At 40.0% G+C, this 25,935-nt stretch overlaps 3 protein-coding genes across 4 annotated transcripts; 2 read left to right on the forward strand and 1 right to left on the reverse strand.

Annotated features, from left to right (window-relative positions):
- Nucleotides 1-921: 921 nt before the first annotated feature.
- LOC142949508 (proteasome subunit beta type-3) lies at nucleotides 922-3,816 on the forward strand. The gene is made up of 6 exons (XM_076091191.1): nucleotides 922-1,080; nucleotides 2,162-2,346; nucleotides 2,611-2,718; nucleotides 2,862-3,039; nucleotides 3,465-3,559; nucleotides 3,640-3,816. The coding sequence occupies exons 1-6, from the start codon at nucleotides 1,078-1,080 to the stop codon at nucleotides 3,686-3,688; spliced, it is 618 nt and encodes a 205-aa protein (XP_075947306.1). The 5' UTR covers nucleotides 922-1,077; the 3' UTR covers nucleotides 3,689-3,816.
- Nucleotides 3,817-4,535: 719 nt separating this feature from the next.
- On the reverse strand, nucleotides 4,536-15,755 carry LOC142949506 (phosphatidylinositol 5-phosphate 4-kinase type-2 beta-like). The gene is made up of 10 exons (XM_076091188.1): nucleotides 15,164-15,755; nucleotides 12,157-12,254; nucleotides 10,856-10,952; nucleotides 10,586-10,738; nucleotides 9,891-10,037; nucleotides 8,870-8,908; nucleotides 8,355-8,468; nucleotides 7,170-7,431; nucleotides 6,844-6,947; nucleotides 4,536-5,739 (listed from the first exon to the last, which is right to left on the reverse strand). Exons 1-10 carry the CDS (start codon nucleotides 15,305-15,307, stop codon nucleotides 5,659-5,661), a joined length of 1,239 nt encoding a protein of 412 aa, XP_075947303.1. The 5' UTR covers nucleotides 15,308-15,755; the 3' UTR covers nucleotides 4,536-5,658.
- A 2,690-nt stretch (nucleotides 15,756-18,445) lies between these two features.
- Nucleotides 18,446-24,897, forward strand: LOC142949509 (polycomb complex protein BMI-1-like). 2 transcript variants are annotated; one of them, XM_076091192.1, is made up of 9 exons: nucleotides 18,446-18,597; nucleotides 18,788-19,368; nucleotides 19,794-19,890; nucleotides 19,986-20,041; nucleotides 20,137-20,266; nucleotides 20,522-20,561; nucleotides 20,658-20,756; nucleotides 22,379-22,459; nucleotides 23,713-24,897. In XM_076091192.1, the coding sequence occupies exons 2-9, from the start codon at nucleotides 19,215-19,217 to the stop codon at nucleotides 24,091-24,093; spliced, it is 1,038 nt and encodes a 345-aa protein (XP_075947307.1). In that variant the 5' UTR covers nucleotides 18,446-18,597; nucleotides 18,788-19,214; the 3' UTR covers nucleotides 24,094-24,897. The 2 variants fall into 2 exon arrangements, with proteins under 2 accessions (XP_075947307.1, XP_075947308.1); XM_076091193.1 differs by having other exon boundaries at nucleotides 18,486-18,597; nucleotides 19,241-19,368.
- The last annotated feature ends 1,038 nt before the right edge of the window (nucleotides 24,898-25,935 follow it).

Raw genomic sequence — 25,935 nt, forward strand, 5'->3', positions numbered from 1 at the left:
AGACTCCATGTTATTTTCAACGAGCACAGCGGTCTAAGGGATAAGGAGCACCTGTCTGAGAAATGGATATATAGTTATAAATATATATATAAATATAAATATAAATATATATATATATATATATAAATATAAATATAAATATATATATATATATATATAAATATATATATATATATATATATATATATATATATATATATATATATATATATATATATATATATATATATATATATATATATATATATATATATATATATATATATATATATATAATTGTTTGTGAGGGGGACAAAAATAAGATGTCCTGATGTGTTTAAGTGTTATTTACTGTTTTTAATGTTGGAATAAATGTTAAATATTTAACTGCAAAGTAGTAATGCGTGTTTGATACGTTAATTTTTTTTGCATTAAATCATACTGGGATGTTTGCTGAAATTGATTGGATGTGGCACAGCCCTACCTAGAAAATCTTCCACCAGCCGCCACTGGTTAGAACATGGATGGGGTTAATTACTGCTCAGCCGTCTTGTTTTGTTTTCGTATTGCAACCGCTACTTCTTCTACTAACTGTATTGCCGTATTACAGCCATGCCTATTGCGCCGACTCCTGACAACTACACCTGTAACTGAGTTAATTTGCTCCAAATCAGTTGATGGAAACGCACCTAACTCATTTTTTATTTTATTTTTGCAACATTTCAAATATTCAATAAAAATACGCCTAACAATTGAATGCAAACACTGCAAATTACAATCCAGTATTAAAAAGCATCTTTAAAAATTGAAAGACACCTCCCGGTTTTAATTTCACTTTAACACGCCTCGAACAAACTATGCATGCACCGTTCGCCTTTGCCGATATCATCCAATGACAGCAGCGCTTTGCACCCGGTACCGTTCATCCAGCCAATAGGCTTCTGCGAAAGCGATGAAGTAGAAGAATCATGCTACTCTGATCTCTGTGTTTCTAAATCGTGTAGTCACTCTTGGAAACCAACGAGCTGTTCATAATAGTGAAGAAGAAGTGGAGTTCGCAAGTTCTAGCATTTAGGAAAATACCGCAACACCTTCACGATGGTAAGAGCGCCATACATCAGATCATATGCGAATGGGTTTGAGGTCAAAATCGTCCAATTAACTAGTTAAGGCTAATAGTTACAAGAGCTTGGCTAAGCTAATGTTCGTAGCTAACAGCTAGCGCATACACATCTCTAGCATGCTAACAATTCTCTGGAAACGAAACGACTGTAAAGTTACAATTATTGTGTTCGATTAATTAATTAAATAGTTTCAGAAGAATACATTGTTATAATAGCGGACGATAGCTGTGCAGCTAAATAACGTTACTTAGCTAAACAGCTACCTAACTCAACGTTAGCTGCACACGAGCTAACGTTGAGTTGTGTACAGTGCCGGTGGCTTACCATGCTGTCCTTAATTAACTTTAAAGACATCTTGATTGTATACCCAGGGTAAGCTTAAACCGTTGTTGTTCCGTCTGTGTCAACATCAGCTAACGTGTTGATTGAACAGTGTCATCTTGATAAGCTGAATATGGCTAACGCTAGCTAGTTAGCATTGGATAAGGTAAGGCTACTGTCACAACAGTGACAACCCAGTTACGATTTTCATCGATATTTCAGACATTGGTCCTATAACTACGTCTTTTATTTTACAATTACAAATTTTGTTAGTTTGAGTTATTTTAAAGTACTTCTACATGCTTACTTACACATGTGGCTAAGATGTAACCCTGATTAATTAAATTGGCACGTGCTATATTTAAAACCTATTGAAATCAATTTGAGTCCGGATGTATTTTGAAGACAAAAATATTTTTTACATTATTTGTATAATAGACATGGGCCTCCAGAATATATTTACAGTATTCTTACAAATACCTCGGTCCTGTGGTTGAGGTTCTTATTTTCTTCCTTTTGATTCTTGTATTGTTAAACCTCTTTTTGCTTCATAGTAATGCATCAATTGATTGTTTGGTCAGTTAAATGTCAGAACAAGTGTAAAAATGTTTTGTCTTTTTAGCTGAAAATGACAATTGAAAATACATTAATTCATCACAACGGTTGCTGATACATTTTTTGTCAATTGATCTATTTATCATTTAAACTCTGACTTACTTTTGTCCTTTTTCATCCAGTCTATTATGTCCTATAACGGAGGGGCCGTCATGGCCATGCGGGGGAAGAACTGTGTGGCAATAGCAGCAGACCGGAGATTTGGCATCCAGGCTCAGATGGTCACTACGGATTTCCAGAAGATCTTCCCCATGGGAGAGAAGCTGTATATCGGGCTGGCTGGACTGGCCACTGATGTTCAGACAGTGTGAGTGTGTTTAACCTTCACATCTTTCTCTCAAAGTGGCAAAACAGTTCTTCCACCACCAGGGCATGACTATGACACGTCTATGAAATTACTTTGACTACTTTCAGATCTTATGTATTGGTATTAAGGGGAAACTGTGGTTTTAGTTATGTGGTTAGTCACCGCTAGGAAGTAAGTTAAATTTGCGTTCTTTGTGATTATTGATAAAAAGATTAACTGTTGTAAAATGTCGCAGGAATGATTGTGTCTTTGCTTTTTGTGTAGATCCCAGAGGCTGAAATTCAGACTGAACCTGTATGAGCTGAAGGAGGGTCGCCAGATCAAGCCCAAGACCTTCATGAGCATGGTGTCCAACCTGCTGTATGAAAAGAGGTGAGAGCACCAAAGTTAATATAGACCCATTAAACAAGACCCATGTCCAACTTATAAGCTGCAGACAGACGGCATACCGTTGGCATAGATTCTTGCATGGAAGGTAAAAGAATATCTGTTTTAATATGTGATGTTCTCATTAGGTTTGGGCCATACTACATCGAGCCTGTGATTGCCGGACTTGATCCCAAAACCTCAGAGCCATTCATCTGCTCCTTGGATTTGATTGGCTGCCCCATGGTGACAGAAGACTTTGTTGTCAGTGGCACCTGCTCGGAGCAGATGTACGGCATGTGTGAGTCTTTGTGGGAGCCAGACATGGTAAGTAGTGAGTGAAGTTTGAGGTCACTGTTAAGCATGTAGGTTCCTTACAGTTACTACCACTTTCCTAATGTGCAAATGAGTATTGCCCATCGCAAGTATATGATGTTTGCATGATAATAAGAAACCTTGTGTAAATGTAGTTACTACTAGCTTCCATTTACAGTATTGGTAAATTGGCCGCTCTAACTTTTGGCGCAGAGATTAACGAGATCACAATATTGTCTTTACACAGCTGACAATTTCAACACAAAGTTCAACTTAGAGTAGAAATCTGCTGCCTTTTATTATCGGCATTGTCTGTTTATTCCATTTGCACTGCAGAGGCTAATACATAGCATGTATGTGAGTTCTACCTAGAATTCAGGTATTCTTCAGTTAAACATTCTTGAGTGTTTATTTGAGAAATGTGTGTGATCACGCAGGAACCAGAGGACCTGTTTGAGACCATCTCACAGGCGATGCTGAATGCCGTTGATAGAGATGCAGTGTCTGGTATGGGAGTCGTTGTACATGTCATGTAAGTACAGTGTGCACAGGTTAGGGTTGGGTGGAATGACAGGTGCTCAGGGATTGACAGCCTTTTCTTTTCTCTTGCAGTGAGAAAGACAAGATCACCACACGAACCCTGAAAGCCAGGATGGACTAGAGCTTCTGTTTCTCCCCGCACTTCACCAACACAAATGTTTTGTATACAAATGATAAACAATGCTTGTACCGTCTTTTTTTTTTTTTTCTTCAATAAATAAATAAATGAACATAGGTTTAAACAATGAACTTGACTGATATTATTGATGGAAGAAATTGCACTACATTGCCATCACTTTTCAGATCTTTGATTCATGTTACATGTGTTAAAATTCACCGGTTCTGCACCAAACCAAGACATGCTTGGCAACTGAAATTAAAATTCAAGGAAGACTACATCAGCAAGGTTGGCTGACTTGAAAATACGTAAACCTTTCTTTAGACTTTTTATGACAGCTAGCTTGGACTGTACACCAGTTTGAAAAATAGTGAGATTACAGAAACCATTAAATGGTTCTCGACATGTCACACTGCAGAGAACACTTGTAGCGACAATTTGACATTCTTTTAAAGAAAAGCCTGAAAGGGGCCAGTCCTGATGTCAATTCTGAACCCTCAGACCATGCAGGGGATGAAAATGAAAAAAAATACCTTACCAAGTTGCATTATGGGAAGCGTAGAATACCGCATTTATGGAGTTTGACCCGTACTGTATTTCTAAAATCTCTTGGGAGCCCCTGAAGTCTATATCAATAACCTAACTGTTCAGGGAAATGCTATTGCTCAATGAGATGTTTTCTGGTGTTTGGACAAAAAGCCTAACCCCGGGTCTACTTACAAGCCGTTTCCAAAGTTTTTAACTGCGTCTCACAGTCCGCCTTTGTAGATGGCTCAGTTATCTTGTGACCTAAATAAAAACCTTTGTCAAACAGTGAGGTACAGTCACTGAAGAAATAAGCATAGCCAAACAAGATAAAACTCCCTTTAATATGCAATGAATCATTTTCAAGTAACTTTTTTTTTTTTTTTCTAATGTCTGTTGGTAACAAAACAATACTGTATACAAACACAAAATTGCTACATTAATGTAAACAAGATATAAAAATGATCATTATGGTAATAAAACAAGTATTTGCTGCAGAATTCCCCTTTTTATGTGAATTTTTTTTTCTTTGACCAACCTCCACCAAGCTCACGGTTAAAATTTCAAAAATAGTCAAAAACAATATGGCAACATAACATTTAAACACCAATTTTTTTCAGTTTTTTGTTTTTTTTAAGTCATAACACTCGGATGCTAAGTTCAGTGGTTTGATGTTTCAACTTACTGGTGGAGTCTCATGTACACATCAGCCATGCATTTTTGATATTGCATTAATTTACTTAATACACCATTATATATTAAAGTGTTTACCCCCTGTTCCAATTTGTCAGCAGTGCTTTTGATTCTTTTGTTGGTACTGTGAGAGAAGCCTGATAGCAACTGTCAAAGTGTTTGTCATGTAATCTGACCATTCAGCATCTGTGCAAGTTGTTTACATCTGCGCGCGCGCGCGCGTGTGTGTGTGTGTGTCTAATAGAAATTATAAGAACAACAACGACATGAACAGAAACCAAAGAGACTGTACTGACGGACTGTTAACTGCTGAAGCTGACACACTCGTTCAAGGCATTAGTGAGACAGTTTCCGTGCTGGCGTGAGGATTAATAAGGTGGCTGAGGAGAACCGGGAGGCAGAATATTCAAAAAAAATAACAGGGAGATTATCGGGATGTCATTCCGAATTCAGTGAGTGGTTTCATGAGTTTTTGTAGTCAGCTAGTAGATGAGGGAGCCGGGGAGGTGGTGGGGTGTGTGTGTGTGTGTGTGTGTGTGGGTGTGTGGGTGTGGGACAGTGTAACAGGCGCGGTGCATCCTTCCTGCCAGACTCATGCTGGCTGTGGGAGGACACTGGTAGTTGTTGTTTTTTTCTGGGCGTAGAGAGGCAGGGGGGGGAGATGGACCTACACTGATGTGAAGGAGAAGAGAAATAAGTGCGTGGCATTTGACAGATCTATGACAGAAAGTGACTGGCTGGACTGGGAGATGAATCTATGATAAGATGTTGGACATGAACTCGTAGAATCGTTTCGAGTACTGCTCCGGGTTCACCGTCGATATTTCGGCCCCCGCCTAAGAAACACAAACAACAAGGTACAACATTAGATAGATGGAGCAACGATCATGCAATATAAGATCATTAATACTTTTGATTTCCATACATTTTTGTGTTACATGGAGTAAAATGCACTTTCAGGGGCTGTATAATAATAATAATAATAATAATAATAATAAACCATTAAAACTTAATTCATGATTATGAAAACCACACTAATTGTTGTGCAATTTGATTCATTTTTACTTCTTTATGGAATAGTTTATTAATTGTCAATCACATTCTTCCAGTCTTTCTAAACAAGCTCAGCCACCAAAATGTAGCCATTGTTGTTATAGTTATTCTGAATCAAAAACTAGACACTGCTGCTGAAACAAATACAACTAAAGACCATCTTGTGATGATCACAGCAGAAAAATAACTGGCCAAGTACACGAAACCTATTCTGTGGTAGTTCCTGCTACAGAAGGTGTCTAAAGGAACACGTTTTACCCCAATGAGTCACACACAGACTCACAACAATACCAGCCACAAACAGGTACAATACAATAACTGGCTTCTCCTTTTATTAAGCTCAACAATGCTACACATGCTACCTCACCAGCCTGTTAATGAGCTTAGATTTATTACTTAGCAGTAAATTGAAGAGCCAGCGTTGGCAGTAGCAGCTCGCTAGTTAATTCAGATTTATGTCCTGCTGCATCCGGTCGCATTTTGCCGTACGCAAGCCAGCATGCTTATCTGGCTCAATGTTTTCACGAAGTAGTATTGAATGCATACTTGCAGTAAATACTTTGTAAAGGCAGAGGCAGTATGTACTAAAAGTAAAAAGAAAAAGTACAAGATTTGGAACGCAGCCACTGTCTTTCTCTTTGGTTGTTGTAGCTAGCTGGACCTAGCTAGCTGGTTGGTTGGTTAGCCTGCTGGGAGGCTGAGGTCACATGTGATTTTCTTGAGTTTTAATGATTAAATAAATATGAAATGATTCAATAATGTATTGCTTTACAAAAAGTATTTTGCATAAAGTATTCATGATGTCTCATTGAATAATTTAAATGATTCTCTGTAATCTGAATGTGTAGCCATAGAGTGATGGAGCATGATGTAGTATTGACACTCACCCCGTGTTTCACAGTTTTGGCAGCATGTGCAGCTTTTTTCTTCGCGTCATAGTGAGTGAGGATGTCGATGATAGCCATGAAGTACACCTCCTTCTTCACAGCACCTAGCACAAGAACAACACGTCACAAGGTTTTACACACATTTCTTCTATTGTATGAGGACGGCAGCTTTGACTGACTACTCCTTAGTTTTGAGTGCTCTTAATCAAACTAAACAAATAGAAATGATTTCTTCCTTTACAGACAAGTTGTCATCTAATTAGCTGCCAATGCTTAATATAAAGCTAAGTTAATTGAGTCAGATGGATGTCAAAGGCGACCCTCACTGTCGTGGCTCTTGATTGCGTAAACGTCCACAGAGGGGTCGAACTCCCCGGGGCCGAAGAATCCTCCACAGTTGAGAGGGTTTCCGGGGCTGTCGGGAGGCGTGCCAAAGGAGCCGGTGAGCACGCCTCCGCCCATCCCGTCGTTCTCGTACTCCTCCTCCTCTCCCACGCCCTCCACATCCATCTCCTCCTGCTCGGCCCGATCCACATCGTGGATTCCCACCAGGAGACTGTAGTCCATGATCTTTAGGGTGGCCAGGAACTGACACACACACACACACAATACACAAATAACACTCAATGTAATGCCTCATTGTCACGTCTGTATTTTGAGTGTTTCTCGGTCATACAGGTCTGAAGAACATTTATCAATAAAATAACAGATTGAAGCTTCATTTATATCGTTCTAAATTGACATTTGAATGCTGACCAGCTTTTCTTTGAGTGGTGGCTGCATAGAATTGTTTCAGACTTAAGTGATTTCAAAAAACGTCAGAGCGTTGTGAAGTCCAAAAGTCAAAATGTTTTGAGAAAATCTAACAGCACCATAAATTACATTTATAGAATTCTTTTATATTTCCACAGTTTTACGGGTGATGACGTCTTAAACAGCGCCGACAGACATTCAAAGCTTTATTTGAAAACCTCAATAGAAGCTTTGAATGTAAAAGAAATAAACTCAGAGTAGCCCTAGATTGTAATGCCAAACAATATGGCATATGTATTCAAAGTAACATGTTAAATAAACAAATCATTTATGTAATAATGGGTATATCTATAATGGGTATATCTATAATTAGGCAGCATTTAAATGTATTTCAGTTTGCCATGGAAAATAGATCTGTGTATTGCAGTACAACCAGTCATTTGTACAAAATGTTTCAATACTTGTACTTACAATACATGAGTTATTGTAAGATGATGTTTTAGTAATATACTTTACTTCAAGGAATAGAAATGTTTAAAGAAAATAGCGTCGTCTAGTTAGTACAGTATACGTTTCTAATGGAAATCAAAGTAGAAAAACAAATCCCACCTCTTGTATTTGACGATTGTCAATAGTCGGTGCAACCGACACAAAAGTATTAAGGTTTGATTACCATCTCGACCCAAACTCATTCAATAATAATAACAAGATGAACATTTTTACAGCTGACTAGATGAAAACCCGGATGCGTTTCTTACCTCTACATCACGTTTTAGCTTCTCCAAAAAGTACTTCTTGTTGTCGTCACCTATCTGCAGCTTCTGGCCTTCATTCAGAAAGTCGTTGTCTTTAAAAGTTGGGAGTTCTTTTGCCTGAAGAGAGGAGAAGTCTTTAATTAGCAAACAGTAGGAAAAATGTTGTTACTGAGGATGATTAGAGGTCACACGCAAGTGTTACAATTACACAGTCATAAATGTAATATTATGACAAATACATAGAGATATGGTCAAAATAAATGGTCTTTCAATGATGACAGATAACGTCCCATTCCAACAACTCTACAGCGCATACTAACAAACAAAACAAGTACAACAGAGTATGACACGCTGACCACATGAGGCCAGTGCAAAAGCGTACTAATAGAATAAATCTCCTTACTTAAAACTTGCTTAATTTAGCTGTCATTGGACAGGTATGCCTTTGGGGTGAGCTAAGGGAGTTTATATTTATCCCATCATGTCAGCAGCCGTCACTGCACAGAAATAAAACGCACCTTCTCCTTGTCGCTGGCTTCCCTTGAGACCGTAGAACCCTACAAATGAGAGAAAATGAGAGTAAAAATAGAATTAATTGAAAGCAGCTCAAGACACATCAGAGGCATTGGTGCATTTTACCCACTTTATCTCAGACAGCGTCTTTTTAAACTGTCAATATTGGAGCGGTAAACTTTTCTCCAGAGAATACTTAGCAGGAGAAGAGGCGTATGCCATGAGGCATTTTTTTTAGGATCACTGTAATATTCAGCACAAACCCAGAATTCTTTATAGATGAGCTGGATTTGTAATCTTCTGCAAATTATACCATGAGAGTATGAACTGTTTCCTATTTAAATTCAATAACATGCCCATTTTCTTCCTTGTGCATAATCACAGCAAAATCAGGCGTTTGAGCAGCAAATTGAACAAACAACCTCAATTATAAAAACAAAATAAAATCTACAAAAATTGCAGTGCCCTAACTCTACGTTTGATTGAATTTCCCATTTTTTCATAGCCAAAAATCAAAAGATATTAAAGTCACAATTATATAAACAGAGAAAGCTGGAATGAGAAAATGTTTAGCAATGTTTGCTTGACTTGTACGAATAATCGATTATTAAAATTGTTAGTGATTTTCACTACGGATTAATCAACTAATTGTTTCAGCAGTCAAATGAATCAGAAGCTCATCTCACCCCAATTATTTCTTAAATTTAACCTAATCTAATTTTATCTTTATAATAATTCCTTTTAATGTTATGTTGTGATCTTTTTTCAATGTATTCCTTGCTTACATGCTTTACATGTCAGATATGGCTTCAATTAAATTGATAATGTATTTATACATTTTCTCTTCATTAAATAATTCAAAGAGCGGTTACAGATGCACAGAGAGACAGATGTTGCTGCACACGTGTGATTTAAGTCTGTGCTTATAGTATTCAGTTGTATGTGTGTGTGTGTGTGTGTGTGTGTGTGTGTGTGTGGTTTATCCTGGAAATTGTTTTTATGTTATCAACATCAACACGTTTGTACCTTCAGGTCGTATTTGCGGTGTACGGTGAGGCGATGGCTGAATACATTCCGGGTCACCACCATGTACGTCTCCACCCCGTCCACTGTTAGCCTGTACATGCCCAGGAACTGTGGGAGCAGCGTGTTGCCATGACACTCCACTATAAACTGGAGACAATGAAGGGAGGAGAGCCAAGAGAGTGGGAGTCAGGAATCAAATATACAGCATGATGAAAACTGATTCAAACTGGACACAGCACTGCTCTACAGTCACATCATTTCAACACTTCTGCATCATTTACATGCATGAGTAACCTTAGATTGAAATGAAGGAAGCACATCTTAAAATATGTTCACAGAATGATGCTCCTGAATGTCTTTCCTACACTCCATCTATACAAACAGTAATCTCATACACTATTTAGATTAAATAGTGTATGAAATAACCAATACTCAAACCCAACATTTAAGCACATTGCAGATATCTAATGCTGTGTTCACAACAAACGCGGGGCGAATTATTCGCGCGACGAGATATATACAAAGTCTATGCACAGACGCGATGAGACTGGAGTCTCAAACGCAAAACGCCCCAAACGCGCGAGTTGAAATTTTTCAACTTCGGTGAAAAAATGGCGTGACGCTGGTGTGAACACGGCATAAGGTATTTGATTCTGTCTCTGGATGTTCCGTGTGGTGGGACAAGGGACTTCTACCTGGTGATATTTCTTTAGGATGTTGTGCATCTCAGCGATGTCCTCGCTCGACACCGTTTTAATTACAAAGCGGTGGTCGTAGCTGGACAGGAAGCGGTTGCCGAAGCGCCCCTGGGAGTCGCTGTTGAGTGGGGCGCTCCTCGTTAGAGAGTTCTGCCCAAAAAACAACAACGACGACAACATCCGGTTATATTCTCACGTCAAAGTACAAATTACCCAAGACCTCTTTCCCCTGAAATAATTTAGATTTCATTCATCAAAGTGACTTACCTGGTAGTCCTGGTCATCAATGCAGAACCTCTCCCTCAGGTTTCTGAACACCATGGGACAGTACTCTTTGAACTTAAAGCGACTAGGCAGGTTTTCTCTGACAAGTAAAAGACACAACCAGTCAGTCAACAAACAGGAGCTCAGGGGCTCATTACTGAAAATGAGGAAGGATTTATTTCTGCTGTTGTATGCACAGATAATAATACAATTCAGAGTTGACATTTACAGCTTTGAGCTCCTTTTTCAAAGGCATTTGTTCTCCTTTTAGATGCTGCCTATTTGCAGGATGAGAACATTTTAAAGTGCATAAAATAGTAAAGTAAACATCTGGCTTTTTAATCAACACCTCATATGACATTTTTCACGAGCCTGAAGCCAGATGTGTAAAAATCGTGTGTAAATACGGAACTTGCATCCATACTACCAACCGAAACCCTTAAATCACCCCAAAAATATTATCGAGCTAGAATGTGAAACGCAATGAAATTGGAATTGCAGCCAAAATCACAAATTCAGTTCGGCCATATGCTGGCTTTTATGCTGAAAAAGCAATTTGCAATGAAAGTTAAATTTCTCATCACATCATATTGAACAGATTTGGGTTGCAGTTATTGTTGTTTGGCTTGTCTGGCTTTTATCACTTTGATATGCACGTTCTCAAAGCAACTGTAAATGGGCAACAGACCAAACCACTATAGGTGCATTAATCAAAGAAGCTACAGGATTATCTAATGTGTAAAGAGAGCCGATACGTTGTATGAACAAAAAGTGAGAATAGCCAACAGTGCTGTGATGAACACACAGACAACTACCACTAAATGTCATGCAACCCAATAGGACTCACCTTTGTAGCAGAGTCCGCTACGGTGGCCGCGCTACTTCAGACTACAAACACTACTGTTTATTTATTGTTCACGTTATTTTGTCCACTCCTGTGTACAGTTCAGGACCAAAAGGGTACATTTCTCTGATTGTTGGAGGTCGTCACATACTACTCTCGGCCTTAAAAAAAACAAAGATGCTACTTTACATGAGGATGATTTGTATTGCTAGGATTCTTGGTGAAGTCATTGCCGCGTTATTGTTGGGGACATCCATTCTGAATACAACATATTAGGGCCATTCAGAGAAAGTCTCAATTTGTATTGTGATGGGATTTGATGAGTGCAAAAGAATCAGTAATATGAGCGTTTGAGCAAAGACATGGAAAGTGGACTTTCAGGAGTTACGTCAGGTGTTTTGAACTCAGCCGTTGGGTTTAACAGACTGAGCTGACAGTGCATAAGCTGTGATGTACCTACTTGTTAAATAGGTGGTTGTCCACTTTGATCTTACTGTAGGCTTTAAAGTCATCTGGCATCAGCATTACTGGTACAGGCACATTACTTAACTCGTTAATCTGAGGGAGAGAAGTGAGAAAAAGAGAGAGAGAGATCAGACAAGAGCCCGAAGCTGATATTCCCACTTTACAGACTCTATGATTAAGAAATCAAAGCAGCAATATGGACTTTTGCTATTTCACAGTTTGAAATTATGCTCAATACAGACTCTTGCATGAAATACTAAAACCCAGATTCGCCTTTAAACATATAAAGATACAACTGTGAAAAATATGTACAGTATCTCATTTTGCCCTCAAGTACTGGACATGCTCATGATGAGAGCAGAGCTGTGAATACCTGCAACACGCTCCACAAGAACAATATCTATCGCCAGTCGCATGTCGCAGTCGGGCCGAATCTCTACGAGTGTTTACCAGCACCAACCATTAACTCTGCGTTTTAATCAATAACATTATTATAAATTAAGAATGGGACATTAACAAAAATGCTGACAATGTGATCATCACATTTAACCTAACTGATATAAAAACAAATCTATTATTTATACATTCTTGTACAGGGGGCTTTTGAAGAAGCAAACTATGAACACTTATTAAACAATGTTACAATAAAAGCTGATCTTCAAAGTGTTTCCATAGTTTTATAGTTATAATTCTACATGGATATGATGCTTTCCCATTATAATTACAGAAGATATGTTAAAGTTAAGATTATCCATATAAAATAAGACATCCATTAGGCTAAATATGGGAATACTAGGTGTTATATTACGCATCCATCCATGTACAACTCTGATCTTATCTGCTGACACTCATCCAGGGCAAAAGCTCACACTGATGGACCGCTAAGAAAAAATGTCCTTGAAGATTATCGCGTAAACAGCAATACAAGACTGAAGAAATACCACTACCCCAGAGCCTGTGAGTAACTATGAAGTGATACTAAAAGGGGGAGTACACAGTCCTGGCAGTGCTGTTTGGCAATTTAATATACGTACTTCTCATTTTCAAAGTCATCTCAAACTCCTGATGGTGCATTAATGCGATTTAAATATGCTACTGTTATAACAGCTGCTTGATAGAATATTTAGCGAGCACACTTACACACAAATAAACTCATAAACAGCCAACCCGACTTAAATATCATCTGATTCCAAGCTGTAACTTCCCCATTCACAATATAAATAACAACAACCTTATCTATAGGAGTATAGTTAATATACTATATAATATAGTAGTTAAGTTGTCATAAAGGAAACAGTCAGTCAGGTAGCTTCCTAGTGGAGGCCTGTTCATTTGCATGAATTGAACATATCTAAAAATAATGTGTAACTTTGAGAAGTATGAAAAGAAGCAGTTGTTGAATTTCTAATGTAAAGTTTTCTGTGAACACATTGTGTCCTTTATAAACATCAGATTCTGTTATCTTAAAGCTCTGATGAACCTCAGTGGGCAATTATTTGTAGACATAAAAGACAAAAACTAAGGGATTAGCCGCATCAGACAGGTGGTGTACAGCAGTACATCATCTAAACACTAACTGACACTGTGTGGAAGTGAAGTCTTGCAGCATAGCAGCGAGGGCACTATTAAAAATGCATACAACTCCTGACTGGAAGAAGAGGACTTTGATGAGAGGTCTGTTTGATGTCTTGAATCGGCTTCCCACCCACACCTCAAATCACCAGGCCTATGAGCTGCACCCACACGCCCACTGCCAAAGTTCACCCACTGCATACTGGAGATGCTGCAGTGACAACCATATCATTAGCTGCTTCCCTAATTCCTTGGTTGTTTGCAGTATACCGCCATCTCATTTAACTAGCTAGTGTTTGGGATCAGGTCTTGCCGAAATCAGCGTGGTTTGATCCAGACACACAGACACATTCCCAGTGTCACAGTTTCACATCTGCCGTGGCTGTTACGCACCTTTGAATTATTACCATTTACATAATGACGACATTAATGTTTGGAAGAGGAGTCAGTTCACCACACAATACTGTAACTTCATCAAAACAGTGCCAGTGTGCTTTAAAAACAAACTACACCTGACTGTGACAATAAACTCATACAGGTGTGCTTTTACTCAGAGCAGATCAAAAAAGGTTTCAACTCTGGACGTAAAGTTCTCACACCTGAGAAGCTGCTTTTCATGCATCAATCAAACTGTGTGACAGAGTGTGACCAAACAGTTACTATGTGTATTGCACATTAGGTAAGAGCAAGCTGTTGGTGCAACTCCATCCATCACAGACGTCGAATCTGCCCCTCACCGTGCTTTACATAGCCCATAGGGCTATGTAAAGCACTATGTTTACTGCTAGCTATTTATAGGGAGATTGTGTGATGCAATTAACTTGCAGCAGTTGGATGCATGCGCCGAGCATTGGAGCAGGTTTATTCAAACAATGGGGCAGGCTGCTGTCTGCTGCTGTGGGAGCTGAAAATCTGTGTAACCTGCTGCTCCAGCTGCCTGACTGGTGGCACACCCCTCCCACTCCATGCCTGCGCTACAGCAACCGCAGCTCACGACTTGGCTCCAAAAACACCAAATGGTGGTAGATTGTTAACGCTACGCGATCAGTGAAAACGCACAACCTGCCGAACCTGATATTCACTTCACAGCTGCAGGGACTTAAAAACAGACACACGTCAAAATCCCCTGCAAAACGCACGCTTCAGGCGAAGCAATCCGCTGCTAGCTATCGAGGCATCAGCCGTTAGCTGCAAACTGTACGACAACGAGCAGCTCGGTACAGAGCCGGCCAGCAGGTCTCTGTCCAAGCTTCACTACTAAATACTTGGCGAATATCCATGAAACGAGACATTTAACGCGGTCGACTGAGAGCATCAGCGCTGGCTTGACAGATGATGGCAGCTGGCTAAGCTAGCAGGCTAGCTAAATCAAAACAGCAGCATAAACAAACCGCTTACTGGCGACCACGAGACATTTAAGACGCACTTACCGTATGGTTGACACCCCACATTAAAACGCTGAGAATGGGCTCACTCGCACGGAATAATTTCACTTTCTGTCCTATAAAATGCTTCTTTTTCGTCTTGGTTTTGCTAGCGCTGACAGGCGCTGCGCTGGTGCAGTTGGATGACATGTCTCAGGCTGCGAATTCAGGGTACGCAAGACGGCACTCACTGTCGTTCACAGCCTCTACACACAACACAAAAATTCGTAAAAGTTTAAGGGCGTCTAAAAAAAATCTATCAGTGCATCGTGCTCGTCGTCCAACTCGCAGCGAGTCTCTGGGTGTTGTTGGGAGTCAGCGGTAGAGCATTTTGCGCCGTCACCACCCTTCCTCCTCCCGAACAGGCCGCGGTGGAGTCCAGAGAGCAGCTAACCGGCCATCAGGCTACAGAGCAGCCTCTCTTTAAAAAAATAAAAAACCTGGATCGGTGAACACACGCTGGACAGGTCCTCTCCTTTCCCTTTAACGCGTGCAACGCGGAACTGATGTGATGCTGTTTTACTTGTTGGTGCGTAATCCCATCATGATGCGCCTGAGATTGTTGTCAGTCACCAACCAGTTCGGGGTCTCCTCAAGATGGCGTCTGTGTTGCTCTTAACGGTCAACAGCGCGCCCAGCCGGCCGCCGCTAGAACTACAGGGGTTCCCACACCTCAATCTGGACCAGGACCTGGAGGGTAGGTAGGTTGTATAGCCAAGGAGTGAGGACTAAAATACCGAGACCAAGTCCGTCCAAATCCCCAATCTGATAAATGTTAGTGGTTGAAGTTTTCATATTTTATTCATTCACTTAACTGTTATTTTTAATCCAAGTCAATTGCCAAGATAAGGGTGTGAATGCTGGTTGTACACACCACAAGGAATACATTTTAGTGGGGAAATACTGGCTTTAAATAGTATAAAAACGGCTAGATATCACTGTAAAAACACCAAGTGTTGATTTTATTTACAAATTTTGTTGTTTAATCTGCCCCAGGTTGCTAAAATGCCAAAACTCCCTGATAACAATATGACATCAACCCAGTATCCTCAATGAGATGTCCCTGGTTGTAACAGCTGTTGCACTAAAACATGTAACCTGTCAGATTCTAAGTCACCAAAAAAAAAAAATGTACTGTTGGATCGATCAAAGATTGACAGGTGAGGTGTGAGTGCTTTGAAGACACATTGATAACAGCTGATCTCCTGTTTCTATCTGTAGTATTTAGAATGGGCCATGCATCTCAGCTGTTAAATATTTTACCACCATGTTTGATAACAGGTCACAATAAATGATGTCGCCATGGTTAAAATTGCTGGCAAACTAGCTGAAATTCCTCACCAGGTCACCTGATGGTTAACAGGAACCCCTCACAGTGTCACATACGAACAAATGAGAAATATACCTGTGACATTATTCTAATTTCAGTGAAATTTGTCTTCATTTACGAAAAAAACCCTAAACACAGAAAGTTGCAGAAAGATGTAGGACACAATGTATTTCCCCAAGGCCACCCACCACAGGTTCTGGTCTGACAACACTGTATAGAGGTCATAGGTTCACTCATGCACTGCATTGTCAGCAATATTCTGCAGAATTACACAAATTTCAAATGGTTCAATATGATGATATCAAGACTTTTTCAGGGTAAAACTAAAGCAGGTGATTTGATAAGTTACAGCAAGTTAGAAAAGAAAACAGTGTTAGTGACAATCTTTCTTTTGATTCTTTGGAAAATAAATGTAAAGTCTGATTAGTTTTCTTTCTTCACTAACTGTTTATTGCTAATGGTTCAATCACCATTTGATGATATGATGAAACCAATTTTATATATAAAGCTCAATTTACTTGTCATGATTAGTGCTACATTTGTATGGAGCTCTGTCAAGTCTGACAAAATAAACCCAAATGATGTCATCAGGGTTATCTCAGCCTCAGCTTGGAGATTACAAATCTATTTAAAAGACTATGCGAAACAAACAGGGGACATGAACAAGACAAGGGCAGGGTGAGCCTTACGAACAGATACTGAGTTGCATTATGGAAGTATCCGTGTCTCTTGAGCTGGACCCATTTTTGGGACTACAAGTCAGGATCTCTGGCTCCAGCTGCTTTAAATTTGACCAGTTATTATCTTTTAAATCTGACACTTTTGAGTCCCACAACTTTATGGAAGAGAAATATTAAATTACTGGGGTACTAAAACATTAATACATGTACAACTATACTAAAAGATGCACTCAATTGTAATATGTTTGTTTTCTTTAAGGAGACCTCATGCTTAAGTCTGAACCATCCAAGATCACAGGAATAAAATTCCCTGCAGCATGTTTTTTCTTGTTCACTTAATGAAACGATTTTTTCTTGCATTTCCTAATTATCAAAGAACTATTCTGGAACAACACAATTTATTCGTTCCTTAGCTTCTAGCATGCAATCACCATGTACCCCTGTACACTGTATTTTCCCAGTCAAATGTGCAGTCATTCCAAAATATTTGATTATAATACACTATGTTTACATCACACAGTATTCATTTTTGTAAGCTGACCCCAGGGCTGTCACAAAAGCTTTGATGTTCTCTGCATGTTACCAAAGGGTATACTGACTCCCCATTAGTACACAGTATTGTTAGTCAGTATTAGGCTGCCCTTTTAAACTGTAGTTATATTTTTGTCTTTAAATATGTGCTGCTTTTATTGGTTACAAGGTTAGATGGAAAAGGAGACCTCCAATCTCAGATTTAATTGGATAAACATTCATTTGATACATGATATAAATTAATTTAGTATTTCACTGGATTATAGTAATAATTCTTCATAATGTATGTATTTGATAAGGGATTTATAACTTTTCTGAGGGGTATAAATCTATTATTTTTCTTACCATGTAAAGCATTTTATCATTTTTTTTACCCATCATTTACTCTATTAGTATATGACATAAAAATAATATATTTTATAATAAATGTAAAAAAAACAACAACATTTAATTGGAGCAAGATTTGCACATTTCCAATTAAATTCCACATGTCTTTGTGGGACAACCCATAGCTCGGGCCCCTGGACACGAGGCCTCGCAGGGCCTCTCAGACAAAATCATTTAGAATTTAGACAAGCAGAGGGCGTGGCTGATCGCTCTCCTGTGCAACGTATTGAAAAAAAAAATAATAATAAACAAAGGTAAAATAACAATAAAAAAACACGAATGTGATGTCGGGCCCATGCAGGGTGGGTGAACGTGTAAAAAGTCAGCAGGGCCTGATACCCAGTATGCCCCGTGAACGAGGCGACAAAATAATATCACGTGATCCAAAATGGGCAGTCCTCTGACGGTGCTGAAAAAAGCCATTTTCTGGCGCTGCTGCAAATTCTGTCCAAGTCCAAATAATTTACCTGGATCCTCGCTGGGAGGAGAGGGAAACTTTTATGTCTAACCAGGTAGGAACGAAGCGTCGGCGATCGCTCTTTATCGGGCACGTCGCGCCGCTGTTTGCTGAGGCGCACACAAAGTGCACGGTGTCACATTTTGAGTCTCTCTTGTTCGCCTCCTGATACAGCCCTGTCAGTGAATTTAAGATGGCTGCTTTGTGTACCAGTGTGATTTTCTGTGGCTCTGCACCCCCATCAGTGTCGGTGTTGCCTCTGGATGTGTTTGGTTGTGGTGCCCGGTCGGACGGCGGAGCTCCGGGAGAAATGGAAACGCTCTTTGTTGGTCCGCTGGTCGAGGGGCAGAGCTGATGCACAAGATGAGGCCACTACAGGGGCGATTCAGTAGTCGGCTGCTGTGTACCAGCACACAGCCCGCATTTAGCTGCACGACTCCCTGCTCTCCACACGTTATTCGTCGCTACAACATGTCATCGCAGTTGTATTTCGTTGGCCACGAGCTCTCTTTGTTGTGGTTTCACAACCTGCTGTCCCAAGGACGAGCTGCAGACATTGTCTGAGGGGAGCACTGTGGCAGCCACTCATTGAGCATATGGGGAAAGCCCTAATTGTCTTAACAAGCACATTCACATAGGCTCCTGTGCCCCACTGTGTAACCAGAGCCTCTCATGTTGTTGTTTGTTTCCCACCGCAGATCTGTCCAGATGGATAAAATGCAGCCCAACCGGATTAAAATCACAGATCTCAATCCTCACCTCACATGCCCACTGTGCGCTGGTTACTTAATTGATGCTACAACCATTGTAGAGTGCCTGCACTCCTGTAAGTTCCTCACAGTGAAATCATTGCATGCATGCATATTGTGTTCATTAACCCCCAGCATGACATTAGCACAGACCGTACGACTGTATGCACATCTAGCAGAGCTCCTGCTAGTGAGGAGGTGAGGTGGAGTCACACACTGTGACTCCACCTCAATGTTCATTTTTGGAATCTAGGCCTATAAGAAGTCTACTTCAGGGAACATCTGTGTGCACAATAATAATGTACCGCATGTGAAACAATTCACATTTTATGTTGGCACTGTGTATGAGATGGAGAGTCTCCTCTGATGTAGAATCAACAGTAGTTTTGTATTAATGTTTTACATTGAATTGAAAGTGCCCATGATACTGAGTCCACTCCATGCACATTAATGTACAGAGCAATGTTTATAATACGTCTGTGTCCTTTCTCTCTCCGTACAGTTTGTAAAACTTGCATCGTTGCCTTCCTGGAGACAAATAAGTTCTGCCCTCGATGTGACGTTCAGGTCCACAAGACATGTCCACAGCTCAGCATCAGGTAAGTTTTGATGGTTTTTGAAGGGTGTTTTATGAAAATACTTCTGACTGCAAGGAGTATCATGCTTATAAACAGAGATTTCTTTTCTTTTCCAGGGCAGACAAAACTCTACAAGATATTGTTTATAAGCTCGTACCGGGGTTATTCAAAGGTAAGACCGTGTTACTCGAAGCCGGCTCTTGTCATAAGTTACCGTTTTTTATGGTGCATTTCTTTGCCAATGGACACGTGTATTTCTGAACCCAGATGAGATGAAACGGAGGCGGGACTTCTACGCAGAGAATCGTGTGCTGGAACCGGGGGAAGTGGTGGAGACGTTTAACATCGCAGAGGATGAAATCATCAGTCTGTCCATACAGTTCTACGAGAGGAACAAGTGAGTCAATCATTTCTCCGTTTTTACAAAAAAAACAGCAGTGTGAAATCTTAGACAGATTTAAAAACAATGCAATTTAACTGCAGCAAACAATAGAGAATAACTACTTAAATATAAGAAGGGAATAAGACCTGTGTGAAAACGATTCCATTCACACCTGCTGTATGTCTCTCTGAATTTGGTTTTCCTCTGTGTGGAAAGAATTGTTGATTTAATATTTAACACCTTTTCTTTGAATTTAAAATTCCCCTGCAGAAATAATGAGAGGCAGCATTCAGAGTTGGAAGGAGACAAGGTAAAACCTGATCTTGAGTTGGTTAAAGCAGTAGTTGAAGCCGACACTCTTCACGTTTAATGTGGTTTTCTTCTCTGCTCTTGTCTTTGTTCTCAGTCCAATGGTAAACGCTTCCTACAGTGCCCAGCAGCCATGTCCGTCATGCACTTGGCAAAGTTCCTCCGAAGCAAGATGGATATTCCCAACAACTATCGGGTAAGTGGACACTTTACCCGTACACGGCAACTCTCGCTGTATCGATTGTGTGGCAAATTTCAGGCTTTCAACACAATAATATAATTGCCTTGTTTAAAATGAATTTTAACTCTGAAGTAATGTGATCACAGTCGTTAACACTGTAACAAAGGTGGGTCGAATTCGGTTGCATGCTTTTAAAGAGGCCAAATCTTATGTGCCCAAACTGAGTGGCATTGCTGCAAAATCATTAAAGCGGCACCAACTTCAGCCCAAAAGATATTTTTCTCAGGAGTTCGCAGAGACTAAACCAGAGCTAAAGGGTAAACATTGGACTTCTGTTCATAAGGTGGAAACAAGCAAGACTCCAAAATGATTGCTAATTTTGCTTCAGATCTATCACCATAACAACTTTGTGAGGTGACGATACGTCATTGTTGTATAGCACGTTCCACTACCATTGAGCCACAAAAAAAAAAAACCCCAACCTATTATTGCTTTTAAATATTTCAAGGGAAAGATTGTGATGGGTCATAGCAGAAAAAGCACAGGAGTGACTAATAATGATGGCGCTGTTCCATTAAGTGTCCCAGTGAGACCGCATTCACAATAGCAGAGCCCTGGAACTGAATCAGTGTTATTACTTTATTAATTACAACTGTGCTTTTCTTGCTGCAGCATGTCAAAGCGACAAAGGTCTAAAACAGGCGCATCTATTGACCAATTAGTTAGCATTCAACAACTGTAGCTCACTTTAGTCTTTAGAGATGTTGTTGTTCAAAGCTAAACCTTAATAAAATCCCTTTCACACATGCAGTCTGTCCCTAAAATGCTCAGGCACATTTCCTGCATGGGGTCATGTGTGAGTGGGGTCATGGATGAATATCCAGGGAGATCTGTGCCGCCAATTTTCCACCTCACGACCTCGTAACATTTGAGGGAAAATGCTGGTACGACTATGTTTTGAATGACAGCAGTAACATTGCGGGGATGAGCACAGACAGGGTTACGTCCGTCTTGACGAAAGATGCTTTCCCGTGCAGCGAACCAATCACAAGGCTCTGCTGATGTCGTATTTGAATCCACGACTTGTTTACGGTTTAAAAACGTACACCAATGCTTTTGCGGGTGATTTGACTTGTTTCACAAACTGTATTGAATACATTACAAGAACATCGGCACTGGACAAAAACAGTTTGCCCGCCAGGTTCCTGAAAATAATCGGAGATGTCTTCTGCTGCTTACCCGTAAATGAGGCTGATGTTATTGCATGCTGACAACATAAGGCACACCTCTGTTCAAATAACGGGGTACTGAAAGTACGCACGGCCAGTTATCTTGACGTAAAAACACAAAACTTAACCTTTCAAGTTTTATGCCAACGTATTTAAGGCCAGTGGAACAAAAGTTTGCCTTGAACGGGCATTGCACTAGTTTGAGTTAAGCCGGGGATAACAGCCCCGTTATGTGCATCGTGTTGATGATGATTTCAATGGAGGCTTTGTATTGTGTTGTAGAGTTTGCAGTAGAGTAGACCTAAACTTCCAAATGAAGAAATCCAAACGTTTTAAAATGAAGATCTGGCAGATGGCTGTTTCCTGCTGGTCACACTGTGTTAAGTGGTTTTCAAATGTGTGTTACAGGTGGAGGTGTTGTATGGAGATGAGCCCTTGAAGGACTACTACACACTAATGGATATTGCCTACTTTTACGAGTGGAGAAGAGTGAGTGGCAGCTTCCATACTTTTCACTGTGGACCACACATGTATTACGATTATCACTCTTGTGTTTCCTGTAGCTAGCATTATTTCATTTTCATTCCCCTCTTTGCAGTGTCTCCAGGACGTTTAAATACTAAAAATCCCTTGACATTACCGCTGACAATTTTCTTGCGCAGTCTATATGTTCTTAAATTGATTATGTAACGGGCAGCCAATGGGAGCTGTTCATGGATGGATGCATGGAAGGAAGTCTTTGGTTTTAGGGGGAGATACTCTAAAACACAATTTGTCTCAATGGGTTCAAACACAAGTTTGTTCCTTCATTATACTGACATTGTTGAAAACAAATAATTTTTAGTGTAAGTTTTGCTTTTTCCATTTCTGCTGTTATTGTCGATGTTTAAAGTCAATGTATCTGCTGCCATGGCATGATCATTCTTTGACTATTTGCTATAAACTTCCTTTTTATATGGACGTGCTCCTAGCTTGTAACTGTGATATTTAGACACGGGTATGTTAAAGGATGAAGCTGGTGGTATGTTTTTGTTATTTTCAACAAATCCCATGAAATGTCCAAAATACACTCCAACCTTCCCATCCAACCCTCTCGGTGGCTCTCAGACCAGGCCCAATCATTTTTATTGATTATGTGATTCTTTGATAACTGGTCAAACTATATTTTATATATATGGAAAAAGAAGGCTGAGTCATTTCCTAAAACAGGTGGCGTGTTTTGTTTGGGCAACAGAACAGCGTTTGTAGGATTGAGTCATAATAAACTACGGTGCCCATGTTTATGTTAATGAAGGATCATGTCACCCAGTGCAGCACTCCGGGCTCATTTATGTGTTTTTAATTAATTAATTAATTTTTCTGTAAAATAATCTCTCTGGCAAACAAACGTTTATGACACTTAAATGTTTTGTTCAACAAAATAATCTTCACAAATGAACACCACTTTTATGATTTTTAGTAAAACGCTAACGTTACGCCTCAAACGAACTACAACACGTCGCATGACTTCACAACACCAACACAAAGCTGAAGGCGGACGAGTATTCAGCGGGATGAAGTTTTTTTTTTTGTTGTCTTATTTAGCCACTTATGTGCAACCGCCTTTTTTAAAGACGCGTAAACGCTTCAAAATTCACGTTTGGGGTATTTACTGAGGCATTTTATGTTTATAGATGTCATTGATGACTAATAAAACCTGAGCTCCTATCCACAGTCCTGAGGATGTGTGTCCCTCTGTGCAGACTGGACCCATCCCCCTGCAGTATCTCGTCAAACCCACCCGGAAGCGCAGGAGGCCACCCCAGTCTGCCGCCCAGGGCCACTCTGACGGCGTCAACACCAGCCCGACGTCCGAGAGCGACTCCCAGAGTGACAAAGTCCACAGTCCCGCTGCAGCCCAGCCGGCCCGAGCCTCCTCACAATCCAGCCCCGCGTCCCACAACGTCTCTCCCGCCATCCAAAGCTCCAACGGTACCACTGTGACCAACAACACTCAGCGACACACTCTGGCCTCCAAACAGGGCGCCAACGCTCGGAAGGTGACTGTCAACGGCACGAGCTCTGGGGCTGGCAAAGAGGAGGCGAGGGGAGGCGACAAAAGTGGTTTGCCTCCGACGACCTAACGTGTATACAGGGCAGCGGGGAGGACAGTGTTTGAATTGCTCCCTTCTTTCTCTCCAAGTAGAGAGAAAAGACAAGCTCGAGTCTTCTGGACAAAACAGGAGGCAGATTACTGATTTCATCTTTCAACAGGAAAGACTGAAAAGTGCAGCCAAATAGACACTTGTATGTATGTGCGTGCGTGTGTGTGTTTATGTGTGTTAGACTAGAACAGTGCACACATACTAACTGTACAGTATGTATCAAATGTGAGCATGTGTGCATACATATGTATAAACTTATCTTTTATACAAGATATTGTAATCGTTTTGTATTGTATATGCAGTGGGTCTGTTTCATTTCCATACTGTAGTTGCGTCAACATTGATTTGGCTCCGTAACACTTGGGACAAAATGCTTAAAAGGCATTGCAGTGCTCATCACTGCTGGAGTTGGATGTAAAGAGAAAAACAGTCATGTTAATAACTGCTGTGTAAGTGTCCATTATAAGCAACTGCTCATCAGGTAACACAGGTACATTACATTAAACTGTTGATGCACTTTGTCGAGGTATTTTCCAACAGGAGAAGGAATTTATATTTACAAAGTTCCAAGCACTACCACGTTCATAAGAGGTTTGTCAGCAGACTATGTTCTTTCTCTCATGGCAGTCGAAGAGCTCAAAAGGGATTTGAATATTTGGCCATGTATGTTGTAGTTCCATAAATTTCAACATTCCTTTTGTTTCTTTTCAACAAAAAATGATACTTTTTTTATCAGCCATATGTGCATGTTTTAGGTCAATAAAAATGTTTACTTACTAGGTTTTTCTGACCTGACTGTCCTGTTTATGATTCCCTGAATGTGATAGGTTGTAAAGCATGTTGCAAGAATGGAGCTTATAAAAAAAAAAAAAAAGCTTTGCTTGACATTTGATATCAACAGCTTATTTTCTGTGGTTTCTCACAGGGAGATAACCTGTGTGTGCAATAGAGTGAACAGACACACATGATGAAAGTGATGTGATCCATAAAAGGCCAAACCCCCTGCCTACCAGGATGAGTTTGAAACAGTTGTAAGTTACTTAGGTTTTACTCAAGCAGCCTGTTCTGAATCTGAACACATGATTTTAGCAGATCTTCACCGTGTGCATGTACAGCAAAATGTCAGTAGCTTACAAGCACAGCCACCTTCTGGATGATACATACAGTTGAAGAGTGTCTTCTCTCTACATTTGTTACCAAAATGTTTTTCAAATCATTTCTACAAGCAGTACATCACATTCTCAATAGCAAGGCTCTGTAGAGGAAAGTTTGTCTACAATATTACAAGGCACTCTTTTTAAGTTTGTTTTTATTTGATAACAGACAAGTCAACCCAACTGGCAACTCAAGTGACTATTTCTTAATTTAAATGAACAAAGTAAGTTAAACAAGAGAAAGTGGCATTTTATGGAGAAGAAGCTCACTCTCTGGCCCCAACAGATTGTAGTTTCACACTATCACACCGATTACAGGATGAAATTACACATTGCTTTATGAACACACTTCAGTGTACAATTTCTACACAGAAAACCATTCTATAGATCTTCAAAATCTTAGCCATACTACTAGTCAACCTCTCTTTGAATGGACTTCAAGTACCATTTATGTGCAACATTGCCCACAATGGCTTAACAGAACGAAGACCTCATAACCACCTCAGTATAAACTACATGGTAAAATCTCTCTCGGTACACAAACCTCTGTTATATCACAGAATATCATCATATCCCTGTTAATGCAGCATTGTTTCTCCCTCAGAAAAGACAAAGCAAGGAAAATTAAAGTTGTTGGCTGTGGTGTTAACCCCAAACGGCACTCTTC

This window comes from Anarhichas minor, unplaced genomic scaffold, assembly GCF_050575085.1.
Source record: "Anarhichas minor isolate MPS153535 unplaced genomic scaffold, ASM5057508v1 ptg000014l, whole genome shotgun sequence".
NCBI lineage: Eukaryota > Metazoa > Chordata > Actinopteri > Perciformes > Anarhichadidae > Anarhichas > Anarhichas minor.